We start from the raw sequence: 17,203 nt of genomic DNA on the forward strand, positions 1-17,203 counted from the left end.
CTGGACTTTCAGAAGGCGTTCAACACAGTCCCTCACCAAAGGCTACTGAAAAAACTCCACAGTCAGGGAATTAGAGGGCAGGTCCTCTGCTGGATTGAGACCTGGTTGAAGACCAGGAAACAGAGAGTGGGTGTCAATGGGCAATTTTCACAGTGGAGAGAGGTGAACAGCGCTGTGCCCCAAGGATCTGTCCTGGGACCAGTGCTCTTCAACCTCTTCATAAATGACTGGAGACAAGGTTGAGCAGTGAGGTGGCAAAGTTTGCAGACAACACCAAACTTTTCCGAGCGGTGAAGACCAGAAGTGATTGTGAAGAGCTCCAGAAGGATCTCTCCAAACTAGCAAAATGGGCAGCAAAATGGCAGATGCGTTTCAATGTAAGTAAGTGTAAAGTCATGCACATTGGGGCAAAAAATCAAAACTTCACATATAGGCTAATGGTTTCTGAGCTATCTGTGACAGATCAGGAGAGAGATCTTGGGGTGGTGGTGGACAAGTCGAAAGTATCGACCCAATGTGCGGTTGCAGTGAAGAAGGCCAATTCTATGCTGGGGATTATTAGAAAAGGTATTGAGAACAAAACGGCTAATAGTATAATGCTGTTGTACAAATCTATGGTAAGGTCACACCTGGAGTATTGTGTCCAGTTCTGGTCGCCACATCTCAAAAAGGACATAGTGGAAATGGAAAAGGTACAAAAGAGAGCAACTAAGATGATTGCTGGGCTGGGGCACCTTACTTATGAGGAAAGGCTACGGTGTTTGGGCCTCTTCAGCCTAGAAAAGAGACGCCTGAGGGGGGACATGATTGAGACATACAAAATTATGCATGGATAAAGTGGATAGAGAGATGCTCTTTACACTCTCACGTAACACCAGAACCAGGGGACATCCACTAAAATTGAGTGTTGGGAGAGTTAGGACAGACAAAAGAAAATATTTCTTTACTCAGCGTGTGGTTGGTCTGGGGAACTCCTTGCTACAGGATGTGGTGACGGCATCTGGCCTGGAAGCCTTTAAAAGGGGATTGAACAAGTTTCTGGAGGAAAAATCCACTATGGGTTACAAGCCATGATGTGGATATGCAACCTCCTGCTTTTAGAAATGGGCTATGTCAGATGCAAGGGAGGGCACCAGGATACAGGTCTCTTGTTATCAGGTGTGCTCCCTGGGGCATTTGGTGGGTCGCTGTGAGATAAAGGAAGCTGGACTAGATGGGCCTATGGCCTGATCCAGTGGGGCTGTTCTTATGTTCTTAGGGTCCTAGTGCTAACAAGAGGGTGACCAGATAAAACGGAAGACAGGCTGACTGTAGAAGAGGGAATGTTGGCAGTATAGCTCAACAGGGTAGGGTTTAAAAAGCTGCACCTGCCAAAATTCCCTCTTCTATACAATTACAGGCACAGGCACTCTGTCCTCCATTGTAACTGGTCACACTGGCTAAAATGTTTGAGAGCTGCTGCTTTCGATAAATGCTGTTACCCAGGCTCCAAAGAGGTGAATGGATTTGTGCATGAGGCATGCACTAGCCCTGCAGAATGTGATGTTCTTGAACAGCTGGCCTGAAGGCCGGCTGTGTCAACAAACCGCTTCTGAAATGGTGCAGTGCTAGCAATGTTGGATATTTGGCAGGCAAGCTGCATTGCGTTCTGAAGTGCCTGAGAGAGCCTTTGTGAATGATTTCACGTGATGTTCTCTTAATGAGGATTACAAGGTATTTTTACCATTTAGCCAACTGGTTGGAAGGCTGTGCCTGCTGTGGTCTATTGGATAGAATGCTATGTTGCAGGTGTCAACATTAGATCACCGATGATTATTCAGTAGGCATACATACTCAAAACATTTTAAACCATTTTTAAAATTTTATTTTGATATGTAAACTTGTGAAGATTTTGTTGAAAACCAGTATAAAAAAATTTGGATCATAAGTGATATAATTTAGTAATAGACAGATCCAAAGGCACTATACAATGCATGCAGACCATTAAACTAGACCAAGTCATGACTTTTATTACAAAACAAAATATTACTTTGATAAGTTTACAGAGAACTCTACACATTAAACAAGTAATAAATAATCTTGATTGAGCATTTTATTTCTATAAAGCTGTCTGATTATGACCAGCTGTCAATTTGGTGTAAAAGTGATTCCATAAGTCGAACGTAGCTGTTTCAAAAACCTTTCATACTGATTATTCAGTTTCATAGCTTCTTGAAGAGCGTATTTTAAATCTTCTATTTCATCAAAAAAATCCTGAAAATTAATGTTGGCACACATTCTTTAATTTATTTCCCACTGAGGCACATCTAAAAATTTGTCTCTTCTAAAAATTTGTCTTATAATAAACACATTTTGTAGAGAGAGGGTATTTAAATCTAACATAAACAAGATTTTAGATTTTAATTTCCCCTGAATTCTAAAAGATTCAGTTTCTACCTTCTCACAGCTATCAATTTTTTTTGTGTGCCAAATCCTACTTTTAGGTTAATTCAATGAGAAAATTCTTGTTCTTGCCAAATGTACATTGTACCATGAAAGAATCTGAAGAATTTTTTTAGTCATCTCTCTAAGGGCGCAATCCTAACCCCTTATGCCAGTACTTTCCAGCACTAGCATAGCGGTACCAATGGGACGTGTGCTGCATCCTGCAGTTGGGGGCACTCACGGAGGCCTCCTCAAAGTTAGGAAATGTTTGTTCCTTTACCTCAGAGCTGCAATGCCCTTATGTCAGTGCTGGAAAGCACTGACATAAGGGGTTAGAATTGCACCCTAAATTGTGTATTCAGAGTTTAGAGAGGAATAAACTCAACTGACCATATACTGTGTCCAAGAATTTAATCTACAGAGAGTGGATGAGGTGCAGCCTGAACCTCTAGACATGGAAGAAGCAGGCAAGCACACACTCGCAGAACAAGACTTCTTGTGTGCAGTTGGGCACATAATAGGGCAGATCCTTCACGGTTTCATTTACCTTGCAGTACAATCTTATGCATGTCTACTTAGAAATAAATTCTATTGATTTCAATAGATTTACTCCCCTATAAATGGGTATAGGACTGTAGCCTTGATCTACAAACAAGTTACCTTGTCTAATGCAGCAAGCTCATTTCTTAACATTCTTCTTTCCTTGGACAGCTTTTCATTTTCAATTTTCAGATGTTGTACTTCAAAAAGCAACTGGTCTATAACACAATTAACAGTGTTGCATTTAAAATCAAAAATTCACTAAGACAAGTCACGTTAGAAATTCTTAACGTTCAAAAGATGTACACACTGTATGAAAGTTTATCTTATTATAGAAGCCTAGCTGGGGAAAGCATAGTTAGTAGTAAGTTCTGCTAGCTGGAAACCTGCTAACACATAAGGTTAAACATGACCTCACTGTTCCCTGACTTCGTGTAGCACTCCCACAGCCCAATATCGCTGGGGCAGATTCAAGTAGCCCACGTCAGGCTTTCAGGTGTGTGCTGTGGGGATAGGATCTGGGGCAGCTTCTGCTACCTCCCCTACCACTCTCCTGGGCCTGAACCGCCTAGAAAACCTCCTTCCCATCTCCTGGGCCTGAACTGCCCAGAAAACCCCCTCCCCACCTCCCCGCGCCCTCCCTGGAATGCTTTCCAGCCTGAACACTTACTGTCGAGCACTCAAGCTGCTCCTGCCGCTGGCTCGGAGGCCCAGTGCCAAGTGGCGCAAGCCTTCCCACCAGCAACTGTCCCCTCCTGATTGCTGCCATTTGCCTTACAGTACATTTGCTACAGCCATTTCCTGGACAGCGCACACTAGAGTGGTGCTGCCCAGGCGGTGGATCATGCTGCCCATGTTCAGGCCCCGGCTGGACTGGAATTTGTCAAAGTAAAAGAGCAAAGCATGTTCCTACCTAAATACCTGCAAGAACAACCTCCCTTCCTTTTGCACATGCATTTGTAAGAGGATACTTTTCTCTGTGCCGCTGAAGCCTTTACTCCTGGAACAGCATTAACCTTGGCTGAAATCTTTTTACTTTCCAACTCCTTCATTTTTTGGTTTGCTACCTTTAGCTGACATTCCAGTTCATTAATTTTACTCTACAACAAAAAAGTAGAACACTTTTAATAAAACAAGTGACATATTTAAACACACATGCTTTGTGCTCCCATTTCAGGGTATCTATTCTTTGAGTCAGAGATTAGCAAAAAATATGGAAGAAAAATGAACAAGAACTGCAGCTAAATCAAAACACTTGAGGATGGAATCGAGGAAAAAAATTAATTCCATATATTCCTAAAATATGTTGTATAACATCCATCTTCTTTTAATGCTAATCTTAGCAACTGTTGCACAGATAAATAAAGGAATTGTCACGTTACAGTTAAATGCTTTAGTGAAGGAACTGGCTGGAATAAGTCCTCTACAAAATGGATGACAGGCATTGTCAGGGTGGACAGCATCATTCAGCATCATTCATCATTTAATGAACCATCATTCAGCAAAAGCACATGCAATCCAGTAAAGGCTATATACAGCGTACACAGCTTTGGGTACTAGGCACAAGGTCTTTCACCCTTGCAAGACCTGAAACAGGCAAGGAGCACATCTAGAAAAAGATCTGCTTGTACAGGGCCACTGCAACTCATCCCTGCTGCATCAGATACTGATGGATTAGTTAGCCTTCCTAAGGTTTTGAGATTGGTAGCAGTTAAAAATAAAACAAGATAGGCAGAATAGAAACAAAATGCCTAAGGCTGCACTCCTAACCACACTTTCCTGAGAGTAAGCCCCATTGAACAAAATAAGACTTACTTCTGAGTAGACCTGGTTAGGATTGTGCCCTAATTTAATTAAGGTTACCCTATATTTACTACACAAGAGCTACCACACTTTACCAGCTAACCAACTAACAGCCCAATCCTATCCACACTTTCCTGGGAGTAAGCCCCATTTTTTCTAATGGGACTTACTTCTGAGTAGGCATGCATAGGACTGGGCTGTAAGCTGTGAATCAGGACTTCCTCAGTTCCAGTCTTGCCTCTGCTGTGAATTCTCGCTAGGTGAGCTTAGGCAAGCCACTCCCCCCCCCCGCCTCTGCTACAACGTGGAAAATACTAGCAAGGTTGCTGTACAGACTACACCAAGGTAATACACGTGGAAAATACTAGCAAGGTTGCTGTACAGACTACACCAAGGTAATACACGTGAAGCACATTGTGCAAGCAAAAAGTGCTAGATTATTATTAGTTTTAATCCCAATTGTTGAATGCTAATTTAAAGAGGAAAGTTTTAAAGCTCCTCTGGAAAATAAACTGGCTCATATTCAAACAAACTTCTAGGAGAAGGCAACTCTGGGTCTGCCACTGAAAATCTCTCTCTGTTCAAATTTGGAACATGGATGGTAAGAGTCAGGACAGCATTCTCAGTTGACTTTAATAGGGGTGGTAATAAAACAGAGAGGTATGTAACCATAGTGTGTTATAATTGCAAGTAATCAGAAACACTCATGGGTTAAACAAGCCACCATGTCTGGCTTAGGGCCCAATCCTATCCAACTTTCCAGCACAGTGCAGCAGCAATGCAGCCCTAAGGTAAGGGAACAAATGTTCCCATATCTTGAGGAGGCCTCTGTGACTGTCTCTCCACCACAGGATGTAGCACATGCCCCACTGGCATGGCTGCACTGGCACTGGAAAGTTGGATAGGACTGGGACCTTAAAGTGCTGCAGGCCACGAAACATACTAGGTACTAGCAATTCTTAAAAGCTTTTTTATTGTTTAGTTCAAATTATATGACACAAAACTTACAGAAAGTGTTGCAATTGTTCCATTCTGTTCTTGGTTTGTTTTTAATCCTTTATTGTACTTTTTCTGCAGATTTTTATACATCTGGAGTACTCTAAAAACAAAAACATGCAATGTTCAGAAGGAATCGCTGGTTTTCTACACACATAAATACAAACCAGTCTGTATAAACACCTCTGAAAAAATGAAATGCATATAGCAGAAGTCTTTTGTGGAATTAATCCACTACCTTTAAAGATGTTGTTACTCGTTTAGGGTTTTTTTTTTTTGGGGGGGGGGGGGACGACACTGAAATATAGGACATTAATTGGCAGATTTAAGGATGCAAGAATTTGAAGTGACAGGATAACCAAGCAAGCTGCAGAACAACAGGAAGACTGGAAGGAGAAACTGTGGAAAAACAGCAAGCCCAGGCTTCCATTAGCAAGCAAGCATTTTGCACTGCTAGCTAGAGCTGTGTTCAACTATCTCTGGAAATGGTAAGGCTCCCAGAATTACAGTTTTGCCAGTGGCAATTCACAGGTTGGGGAGGGGGGGAGGGGAGGAGAGGGGGATGAAGAAAAATGACACAGGATCTGTGGACCTGAGAAGATCTGTAGGCAGCTCAACAGGCACAGGAACTGGAGCAGAGTAATCTCCAGCCCCTGTCTTCCACCAAGGCTTTTAGCAAAGGTAATCTTGATTCAGAACTTGATGAGTCTCATTTGAAGAACAGCCAAGCTAGTGAAAGCAAGATTAGTTACCCTGATTTATTAACAGTTCATTATAAGAAAACATTATAATATGTACAGTGTATTGAACTGGGAGAATCCAGTGTCAAAAAGGGCAAATTTCAAAACATAAGCAAGATTAACATAATAAAAATGGAAAGGGATTGCTTTTGACAACTTAGGCTGGAATCCTGTGCACAGTTACCTGGGGTACACCACAATGAACACAGTTGGAATGACTTCTCAATAAACATGCATAATATCAGGAATAGAAGGAAAAGATACGTTTAATTATCTTTGCAATGCTTACCTAGCATTTTCCGTTGCAATTTCATGTCCCTTGTAGTTACTTCCATCACCTCTCTCGCACAAACGCATTTCTGTTTGAACCAGCACACTAAATTAAATAAATGGAACATTTGTGAACTAATTTTACTAACTTATTGGTGTATTTTGAATGAAAATACAATATTGATATGTATTTTCACCTGCAAAGTGGTATGTTCGTATATTTTAAAAATCCAAATATATTCAATAGGAAAATGGCATTGTGATTAAAATATCTCTGTATTGGCAACCTTCAGTCTCGAAAGACTATGGTATTACGCTCTGAAAGGTGGTTCTGGCACAGCGTCTAGTGTGGCTGAAAAGGCCAATCCGGGAGTGACAATCCCTTCCACACTGGGAGCAAGTGCAGTCTGTCCCTGGTCTGTCTCCCTGGCTATGGGCCTTCCTTCTTTGCCTCTTAGCCTCAGACTGTTGGCAAAGTGTTTCTTCAAACTGGGAAAGGCCATGCTGCACAGCCTGCCTCCAAGCGGGCCGCTCAGAGGCCAGGGTTTCCCACTTGTTGAGGTCCATCCCTAAGGCCTTCAGATCCCTCTTGCAGATGTCCTTGTATCGCAGCTGTGGTCTACCTGTAGGGCGCTTTCCTTGCACAAGTTCTCCATAGAGGATATCCTTCGGGATCCGGCCATCATCCATTCTCACGACATGACCAAGCCAACGCAGGCGTCTCTGTTTCAGCAGTGAATACATGCTAGGGATTCCAGCACGTTCCAGGACTGTGTTGTTTGGAACTTTGTCCTGCCAGGTGATGCCGAGGATGCGTCGGAGGCAGCGCATGTGGAAAGCGCTCAGTTTCCTCTCCTGTTGTGAGCGAAGAGTCCATGACTCGCTGCAGTACAGAAGTGTACTCAGGACGCAAGCTCTGTAGACCTGGATCTTGGTATGTTCCGTCAGCTTCTTGTTGGACCAGACTCTCTTTGTGAGTCTGGAAAACGTGGTAGCTGCTTTACCAATGCGCTTGTTTAGCTCGGTATCGAGAGAATGAGTGTCGGAGATCGTTGAGCCAAGGTACACAAAGTCATGGACAACCTCCAGTTCATGCTCAGAGATTGTAATGCAGGGAGGTGAGTCCACATCCTGAACCATGACCTGTGTTTTCTTCAGGCTGATTGTCAGTCCAAAATCTTGGCAGGCCTTGCTAAAACGATCCATGAGCTGCTGGAGATCTTTGGCAGAGTGGGTAGTGACAGCTGCATCGTCGGCAAAGAGGAAGTCACGCAGACATTTCAGCTGGACTTTGGATTTTGCTCTCAGTCTGGAGAGGTTGAAGAGCTTTCCGTCTGATCTGGTCCGGAGATAGATGCCTTCTGTTGCAGTTCCAAAGGCCTGCTTCAGCAGGACAGCGAAGAAAATCCCAAACAAGGTTGGTGCAAGAACACAGCCCTGCTTCACTCCGCTTTGGATGTCAAAAGGGTCTGATGTGGAGCCATCGAAGACAACAGTGCCCTTCATGTCCTTGTGGAAAGATCTGATGATGCTGAGGAGCCTGGGTGGACATCCAATCTTGGGGAGAATCTTGAAGAGGCCGTCTCTGCTGACCAGGTCGAAAGCCTTTGTGAGATCTATGAAGGCTATAAAGAGTGGCTGTCATTGTTCCCTGCATTTCTCCTGCAGTTGTCTAAGGGAGAATACCATATCAGTGGTGGACCTGTTGGCTCGGAATCCACACTGCGATTCTGGATAGACGCTCTCTGCAAGTACCTGGAGCCTCTTTAGTACAACTCGGGCAAACAGCTTTCCTACAACGCTAAGGAGAGAGATGCCGCAGTAGTTGTTGCAGTCACCCCTGTCACCTTTGTTCTTGTACAGCGTGATGATGTTTGCATCCCTCATGTCTTGAGGTACTCCACCTTCTCTCCAGCAGAGACAGAGGATTTCATGCAGCTCAGTGACGATGATCTCTTTGCAGCATTTTAGGACTTCAGCAGGGATGCTGTCTTTTCCAGGTGCCTTGCCAAAGGCAAGGGAGTCCAGGGCCACGTGAAGTTCTTCTAGGGTTGGTTCACTGTCAAGCTCTTCCAGCACAGGCAGGCACTCAATGTTGTTCAGTGCTTAAACTGTGCTTAAAGTTGTTCAGTGATTAAAATAACTGAGGTTGCAATCCCATGTTAACATATCTGGGATAAGCACCAATGAATGAGAGTTACTTCTGAGTAGATATTCATTAGATTTTACTGTGAGTCGGTCAATTCACATTCACTCCATCACAAAAAAATTGGGTGCATTGGCCCTCAGTTTAAATGGAAGTACATTGATTTGGCAATGGTGCCAACTGACTTGGCAGTGGTGCCAATGGAATGCAATATTGCTTAGCTGGATTACTAATGAGGCTGTTAAAATGGCATACATAATATTATGGCCAGCTCTGTACATAAGCCACACTTCTGGATATAAATTTAGAATACCTAAGGAGAATATACATCCATTCTTACTCTTTCTTTGTGGGCATTAACTTCTTTTGCCCATGTAGTTGGTCTTGCATATGTGCCAAGTCATATTCCAATTGCTTATTTCTTAGGCGCGCGTGCCTCAGCTTCTTAAGCAGCTCCTGATTTTCTTGATTAAGCTAGAGAAGCATGAGGAGAAAAAAAACATTTCTGAGCTTAGAAATAGATAGAATTACCTAATGCAGGTAAGCACTAATACAGTTTAATACCTCTCATTGTGTGAAACATTCCACATTAGTTTTCATTCTTCAAAGGTGTCCTCATTAAAAGACCTGCAAAGCCTGCCCTGTTCATACCTTTCCAAACTCAGTAAACTGACATGACATTTTCAGTTTTGTACTGCACAAACCATGTATCATGCACAAAACTATAAAGGATTGCTGTGGAGCATGAACACTATAAGGAAATTTTGTTTTACCAAAACATCAAAGCTATAGGTATCCCTTACTTCATATCATCCCTTACTTCATTACCAACTCCTGCACCTCTGATAACCACATTGTCTGCCAAACTGCTTACTAATGAGAAGAGTGTGCTCCAGGTCATGTCATGCACATCAGCTATTATGTCAGAATTTTTTCAGAAGCAACCTTCTACCTTGTTTCTCCCTTTATTCTTGATCTCTGCAAGTGATCTATTATCAGTTCCCTTTTCCACTTTCACTTGTCCATTTATCAGGCCACTCTCCCTTCAAAGTCAGAATCCCATTCTTCATCAAAGAATTTTCTAAACTATATCGTTACTTTACCTGCTCCGCCAAAGCCACTTCTTTACTTACCTCATTCTTACTATTACTTTAAATCTATCCCACATTCATTCTCCAATCCTTTCTCATCTAACATATGTGGTCACGCCTGTGGGTAGAGGTCATGTCACTTCAGTGTCAAGGCCTTGGATGATGTTGCATTAAGTAAAAAATCCTCAGACTTAAAAAAAAATATATGCCTTGTTCTATCCAATCTACCTTATTAGGTTTTACAATTCCACATGTGTGTGTACATACACAAACATAGTGGCACCCCCACCCACCAGCTCCTATATCTCATTTTACTTTCCCCCATCTCATTTCACTTTTTCACCTACATATATCTATGCAAATATCAATTAGCCCCCAGCTGAAGAAACACTATAATTATCAAAAACATGTGCATGAGTTGTGCTGCCAGGAGATTCTGTTTTTACTTGGTGAGAAAGTTTTATGATAAAGTGTTTGTGAATGTGACAAAACCAGTCTGTGGTTGACAACATGTAAATCTGACAACTGTTCAGAGGGGGTCCAAAAAACTCTGGATACTCAGCTCAAGAGCAGGGCTGCTGCAAGGCTCATGGGATCATTTTCCTTCTAGACTGTGATTTACAATTGCTTTGCTTATGTTATTCCACTTTTCTGCTAGGCATCGGAAATTAAACAGATATGAGTAACAAAATGACTATATCTGAGGGTGTGGTTTTTTTTATATTTTTTCCAAAATTTCTTGATTAAAATAGCAAATTGTGGTGTTATGTGTTTTTATTCCAAGGGTGCATTTTAATAAATAATCAAATTATATTCACTTTAAAAATGTATTAGATAGGCAATATAGGTGATACACTGTCAGCAGGTGCAGCCACAGTGTTATTTCTAATTGGAGAAGTAATTTATTTTAATTTCTGGAAAATATCTTAAAACACCAAAAAGGTGATGTTTTGTGTTTTCATTGAGTTTAAAAAAAACAAAAAACCCTAGCTACTGTATTTCCAAACAAGCAATGACACCTGACTCTTCCTCCAGGCATTTTTTTTGCAAAGTGAATGTAATTTTAACAGCTGCATGACAGGCAAGGGGCTCCTCTTACTGGCATTTGACAGAAGGCTTTATTTATTTAATCCTGTCCCAATCTCTCCTGTAGCTTTAAAGGCACACACTCCATCTGCCATGGAAAAATAAGATGAAACCTGCTACCACCCCAGGTTCTGAAATGTAGAACTGGTAGCTGGATCTCTTGCCAGAGAGTGGATCTGGCAAGGGACAAACATGACTGAGAGAGTGTGTGGGGACATATAAAATTATGTAAGGGATGGATAGAGTAAATGGAGGGATGTTCTTTTCCCTCTCACACAACACCAGAAGCAGCGCACATCCACTAAAACTGAGTGTTGGAAGAGTCAGAACAGACAAAAGAAAATATTTCTTTACCCAGTGTGTAATTAGTCTGTGGAACCCCCTGCCACAGGATATGGCAGTGATTTTCAACCTTTTTCATCTCATGGAACATTGACGGGGGCACTAAAATTGTCAAGGCACACCATCAGATTTTTGGCAATTGACAAGGCACACCATGCTGCCAGTGTGGGGCTCACATCCCCCACTGGCCCTACTAATAAATGACGGTCTTCCAAATTCCTGTGGCACAGCTGTGGATCACTCATGGCACAGTGGTTGAAAACAGCTGGGGTATGGTGATGGCATCTGGCCTGGATGCCTTTAAAAGGGAACAGGATAGATTTCAGGAGGAAAAGTCCACCACAGGTTACAAGCCAAGATGAGTATGTGAAATCTCCTGGTTTTAGGAGTGGGCTGCTCAGAACGCCAGGTGCAAGGGGGGGGGGGCACCAGGATGCATAAGAAGGTAGGAAAAGCCTGGCTGGTTCAGGCCAAAAGCCCATCTAGTTCAGCTTCGTATCTCAACAGTGACCCATCGGGTGCCTCAGCGAGCACACAAGAGAGCTGCGTGTAATGTCTGTGGAACTCCCTGCCACAGGATGTGGTGACAGGACCCGGCCTAGATGCCTTTCAAGGGGGATTGGACCGATTTCTGGAGGAAAAGTCACAGGCTGCAAGCCAAGGTGGGTGTGTGGACTTTCCCTCCAGAAGTCGGTCCAGTCCTCTTTGAAGGCTCGCAGGCCAGGCCATCACCACATCCCGTGGCAGGGAGTTCCACAGAGCGACCACAAGCAGGTGCCTGGTGTGCTCCCTGAGGCACACGGGGGCCACTGGCAGGCTGGACTGGACGGGACTTGGGCCCGATCCAGCGGGGCTCTCGCGGCCGGGGGTGACTCCGGGCTCCCCAGCAGGGCCAGGGCGACAGCGCATCCCAGGCCCCCTTTCCCGGGAGGAAGCCCCGTTCACTGTAATGGGACTGGCTTCCGAGCAAGGCGCGCGCCACTCACGCGGAGGCACTTGTGGATCGCGGGCAGCGCCATCCACCCGCGTCCTCCGGCCCCCCGCCGGCGCAGAGCCCACCCATCGGGGGCGGGGCCTTCCTCCGTGCCCGCCTCCGGCTTCCGGGCTTCCGGCCACGAGCCCCGCCGCTGGCAGGACTTCGGCATGCACGGAAGCCCCCGCGCGCCCGGAGCCTCCGCTTCCGCCCGAGGAGCGCGCTGACGCCCGGCCTCTACCTTTTGCAGGGCCTGGAAGGAGTGCAGCAGGTTCATCGCGCGCCCCGCGGCCGCCTCTGCGTCTCCATGGAGGCCGCGCGCGCTCGGCCGCCCCCCTTCGCGGAGCGCGTCACAAAGAGCCTCCGGGGGCCGCGCGAGAACAGCCACGCGCTCTTGTGTGTGCTCACACACACACACATTCATACACACACATGTATAGACACACACTCATATATATATACACAGACACACAGGTATACACACACATTCATACACACACTCATATACACATTCATACACACAGACACACACTCATTCACACACACACTCATATATACACAGGCACACAGGTATACACACACACACACATATACATAGATACATACCCTTGGGCTGCCATAGAATCAAGAACCTCCCATGTTGGGCCTTGCATGCAGAGCTCCACTGCTCCCACCTCCCTTCTACTCTGCTCCCTCCCCCAGCACACCTTGTCCCTGCCTTCTCACCCCAGAACGCCACCTCGCCCCCCACCACCACCCCACAGCCCATGCAACTGCCAAACAGCAGAGCAATGGTGATCTACCAGCGCTAGCCCAGAGCTGGCTGGCACTGAGCTACCTCTGGTGCTGGGCTGGCATTGAGGGCCATAAACGTGACATGACACTCACTATCAGCAGAGCACTGGCAGTATGAGCTCAGGACTGGGATCCTCAAGCCTTGAGGCTATTCATTAGGGCTGTCTCATTATTAAAAAATGGATCAAGGAGTCATCGTCTCCCCAATAAATAAATAATTTCTTTCCCTAGGTCACCTTTTTTTTAAGTCTCATAAAGCCAGGTGAGTCCCAACAGAGTGTCATTTTAAAAAGTGTGTCTCAGTGCTAAAACATTTAAGAAGCCCTGGGATATGAGAAAGGTTGACTTCTTGTCCTGTCCACATCCTACCCACACCCTGGTCACATCCCTCCCATATCTCCACCCTATTTGGGGGGATTGTGCCAGCTGTTGCCACTCTGGCGTCAAATGTACCTCGATGTGGCATTGCACCAGTATCCATGACACATCCATCACCCGAACTGGAGGTGCGATCACATGTATCCATGACACATCCATCACCGGAACTGGAGGGCAGGAGGTCTGGTCTAGAGGGTAGAGCCTCCATTTGCCTGAAGATAACATCCACAAGGTTGCCAGTTCGAGGCCACCGGCACCATGCGACCTTGAAGCAGCTGACAAGCTGAAGCCGAGCTATTCCATCTGCTCTGAGCGTGGGAGGATGGAGGCCAGAATGTGAAACCAGATCAGATAGAAACACCTGAATGTTGTGGTTCTTGAAAGAAAGAACCTTCTTTCATTTGTAAAAATCCCTACGGGGATTTAAATAAGCCTGCCTATGTAAACCGCCTTGAATAAAGTCTTGAATAAAGACCAAGAAAGGCGGTATATAAATACCATTATTATTATTATTATTATTATGGTGGTACTGTCATTGTGCTGGCATAGCTGTCACTGCACTAGCATCTGAGATCATACAGTGTATCCTGTGCCACTCAAATTGGCATTTCTGAAGTACAGGATTGACTCAGCAGCAGCAGAGAAATAAACTGCCATAGTAATAGGACACTGAACTCTTTCACTGTTTATCAAAAGGCTAGGCTGTCCTTTTCCCTGTGTGCACAAGCAATATCCATTTCATTTTCCTTTAGATCACCCTCAGAATGTGAAGTCAACAGGATGCATATTATATGCATTTTTTTTTTCCAGACAATCAATGCTTAGAGAGGTTATGTTTAGGATTTAACAACAAACTACAGCAAATGTTGTATGATGTACCGTTACTTTCAACAGGGAGAGCAGCAGCTCACTGCCTGAGGATCACTAAATTTGATTTCAGCTTACAGACACTTTACCTTTATATGACCCTGGCTTTTTTTTTTTTTATTAGATGGCTGAGTCAACCATAATGTACTCCAGATGACACAAAAAATACTGGCATTGATTCCTTCTGCACAGCAGCCTAGCACAGCACAGAAAACGAGTATAAAGTACATAATGTCAGTTGAGGTATATGCTGGTGAGGGTTTCAGTCCCTTTGGAAGCAGAGATGTTTCTGTTAAATTTCTACTTCAATTAGAATATGAAAGGATTGCCCATTCATACTGTAGAAGAATAGAGTCTGCCAAGATCCTGGATGGTGTTGCAGCTGATAAGAGGATGCACAGCACTTAAATAATGACAAACCTGATGATCAGAAGGATTTCAGTCTCATCAAGCTCAGGCTATTTTTAGTTAACAGATTTAAATAAGGAGCATGAAAACAGACCAGCACTAAGAGGTTTTGAAAGTCTGTGGGTTATGAAAGATTGACTTAGAGGTTATGAAAGGTAGATTAGAAAACAGCCCAACAACTGGGAAACACCTGCAGTTCACACTGCAGTAAACAGAGACACTGGAAAGGCTGAGATAAAAATGTCTGTACGAGCTGATATTATGATTATTCCACTGAGCCATGAGTGCTTGTTTTCTTCCAGAATCCTTTTGAAATTCACAAGTTTTTATTTATAGGAAATTTTACAGCAATATATGAATTTTATTATAATTTACCCAACCCCAAATGTTACATTGATGTTACTGATACAACATTTGAAGTGCCCTTCACAATGAGAAATAATATATACATATGCTTTGAAAGAAAGTTCTCAAATGCTTGTAGACAGTGGTGTAGCTAAGGCATCTGGGGGTCACAAAGATTTTTAACACCCCTCGTCTGACATCTTAGAGGCCTCTGAACAGCACTTATAGTTTTCTGTGAAAACCGGAAGTGCCATTCGGATGCCTCTCAGTTACCCCACCAAGGCCTGGGGAAATTTACCCACCCCTGCCCCCTTAGCTATGCCACTGCTCATGGATCTCTGTTAGAATACAAAGCCTCTGGTCTTTTAACCATGGGAGTGCACACCATATTCCCCTCCCACAGCCCCTTCCATCTCTAAAGAAAATTTCTCCTGCCTGGCTGCCTGCCTTAACTGCAAGTACAACAGCACCAGCATTAACTGATTAAGGGAAACCAGGGCTCAGTTAACCAGGGTTTGAAACCAGTTTATTAATGTGCAGTAGGCCTTAATGGGATTTGCTTCAAAGTGGGAGAAGAAAGCAGAGATAATTTCCCTGTTTCTGTTTGTGTAGTGATCCAGGGAGAATTCACAGTCCTCTGTGCAGTGGCAATGGGAAGAAGCAAGGTATACCATCTGTGGACCTGACCTTGCCACACACCCTTGGGTATCTTTTGAAACACAAAATGGGTCGATTCACTGCCACCAAAAAGGGAGATACCAAAACCAAGGTAAAATCCAAGTTCCAACCCACCTCCACTCTAGAAGAATCCCCAAAGGATCAGCCCAGCCCCAAAACTAATTTGAGGAACAATCCCAGGAACCAAGTGACTAAGTCACAGGTGGGGAATATTTGGCCTTAAGACAGCATGCAGCCTTCTAGGCCAGGGGTAGGCAAACCCTGGCCCAGGGGCCATTTGCAGTCCTTGAGGACCCCCAATACACCCCACAAGAAACTCCCCAATGAGCCTCTGGCCCATTTGAGACTGTTGGAGCCTGCACCAGCCCACCACTGCCAGTGGTGACTGCCAGACACAAGCTGCAGGCTGAGTTAGAGTGAGGCCTTTTATAGTCTACATGCGTCTTCTGCTTTTCCCTGAGCATTATTTTAACTGCCTGCCCACCCACCCCATTGCCTCTGAACAACTTATTGTCTCCATGTGTTTCTGGCTCAGTCTAGAAACATAAGAAGAGCCTCAAAGGCCTATCTAGTCCAACTTCCTGTATTTCACAGTGGCCCACCAAATGCTTCAGGGAGTGTGCAAGACAGCGAGACACAACAAAGCCAAGTCTGGCTTGGTCTCTATGTTTTCACTGTTCAAAAGGTGTGTGGCAAACAATTCATAGTTCTCATGTGGTTCTACATGCCTTATTATATATAAGCTCAGTAAAATTCATTCATCCATATAAGTTCCATCTCTAATATATTCATTTATGTAAATTTATTCAAACCTAAAATGCAAGTTAATTCTTTTTTTTCCTGGCCTCCCAACACAGTGTCAGAGAGATGATGTGGCCCTCCTGCCAAAATGTTTGCCACTCTGTTCTAGGTCATTAAGTGCAATGTTTTGAGTGAATCCAAAGTTTGCAGAACAAATCCTTTTTATTTTTATTAATATGATTTTGTTCATCTTTTATTGTTTTTTTTTAATGACTACATTTAAAATTCCAGAGTAAAAGAAACCACAACTGATGGCTACAATTAAAAAATTAGTCAAAAGGGCTATTTGGACACCTACGCTCATGATTTAATTCTAATGCAATTCTAGAATGTACCATAGACACTCACTCATAAGGCAATCTCACAGATAAGATATGGGCAAGTTTCAAGCCAAAAAGCATGGAATGTTCCATGATCCTTGAATAAATGGGGGGGGGGGCAGGGTAAAACTTAGAGAATGGTATTTGTGAGGAAGAGCTGCAGCTTGCCCTGCAGCCTGAATGCCTTGAAGTCTGATTGA

At 44.1% G+C, this 17,203-nt stretch overlaps 1 protein-coding gene across 3 annotated transcripts; it reads right to left on the reverse strand.

Annotated features, from left to right (window-relative positions):
- Positions 1-1,889: 1,889 nt before the first annotated feature.
- Positions 1,890-12,740, reverse strand: LOC136649490 (uncharacterized). Of its 3 annotated transcripts, none has more exons than XM_066626151.1 (7): positions 12,653-12,740; positions 9,260-9,393; positions 6,793-6,879; positions 5,776-5,866; positions 3,878-4,064; positions 3,085-3,182; positions 1,890-2,253 (listed from the first exon to the last, which is right to left on the reverse strand). In XM_066626151.1, exons 1-7 carry the CDS (start codon positions 12,686-12,688, stop codon positions 2,128-2,130), a joined length of 759 nt encoding a protein of 252 aa, XP_066482248.1. In that variant the 5' UTR covers positions 12,689-12,740; the 3' UTR covers positions 1,890-2,127. The 3 variants fall into 3 exon arrangements, with proteins under 3 accessions (XP_066482248.1, XP_066482250.1, XP_066482251.1); XM_066626153.1 differs by lacking the exon at positions 12,653-12,740 and adding an exon at positions 12,425-12,556; XM_066626154.1 differs by lacking the exon at positions 12,653-12,740 and having other exon boundaries at positions 9,233-9,307.
- Positions 12,741-17,203: the final 4,463 nt, after the last annotated feature.

This window comes from Tiliqua scincoides, chromosome 4, assembly GCF_035046505.1.
Source record: "Tiliqua scincoides isolate rTilSci1 chromosome 4, rTilSci1.hap2, whole genome shotgun sequence".
Lineage (NCBI taxonomy): Eukaryota > Metazoa > Chordata > Lepidosauria > Squamata > Scincidae > Tiliqua > Tiliqua scincoides.

Bases quoted from the DNA above. Each gene is read 5' to 3' on its own strand.
- LOC136649490 (XM_066626151.1), bottom strand. From the start codon at position 12,688: ATGAACCTGCTGCACTCCTTCCAGGCCCTGCAAAAG. The intron at 9,394-12,652 runs GTAGAGGCCGGG...ATGCTTCTCTAG, and splicing joins CCTTCCAGGCCCTGCAAAAG to CTTAATCAAGAAAATCAGGA. The intron at 6,880-9,259 runs GTAAGAATGGAT...TATTTAATTTAG, and splicing joins TTAATGCCCACAAAGAAAGA to TGTGCTGGTTCAAACAGAAA.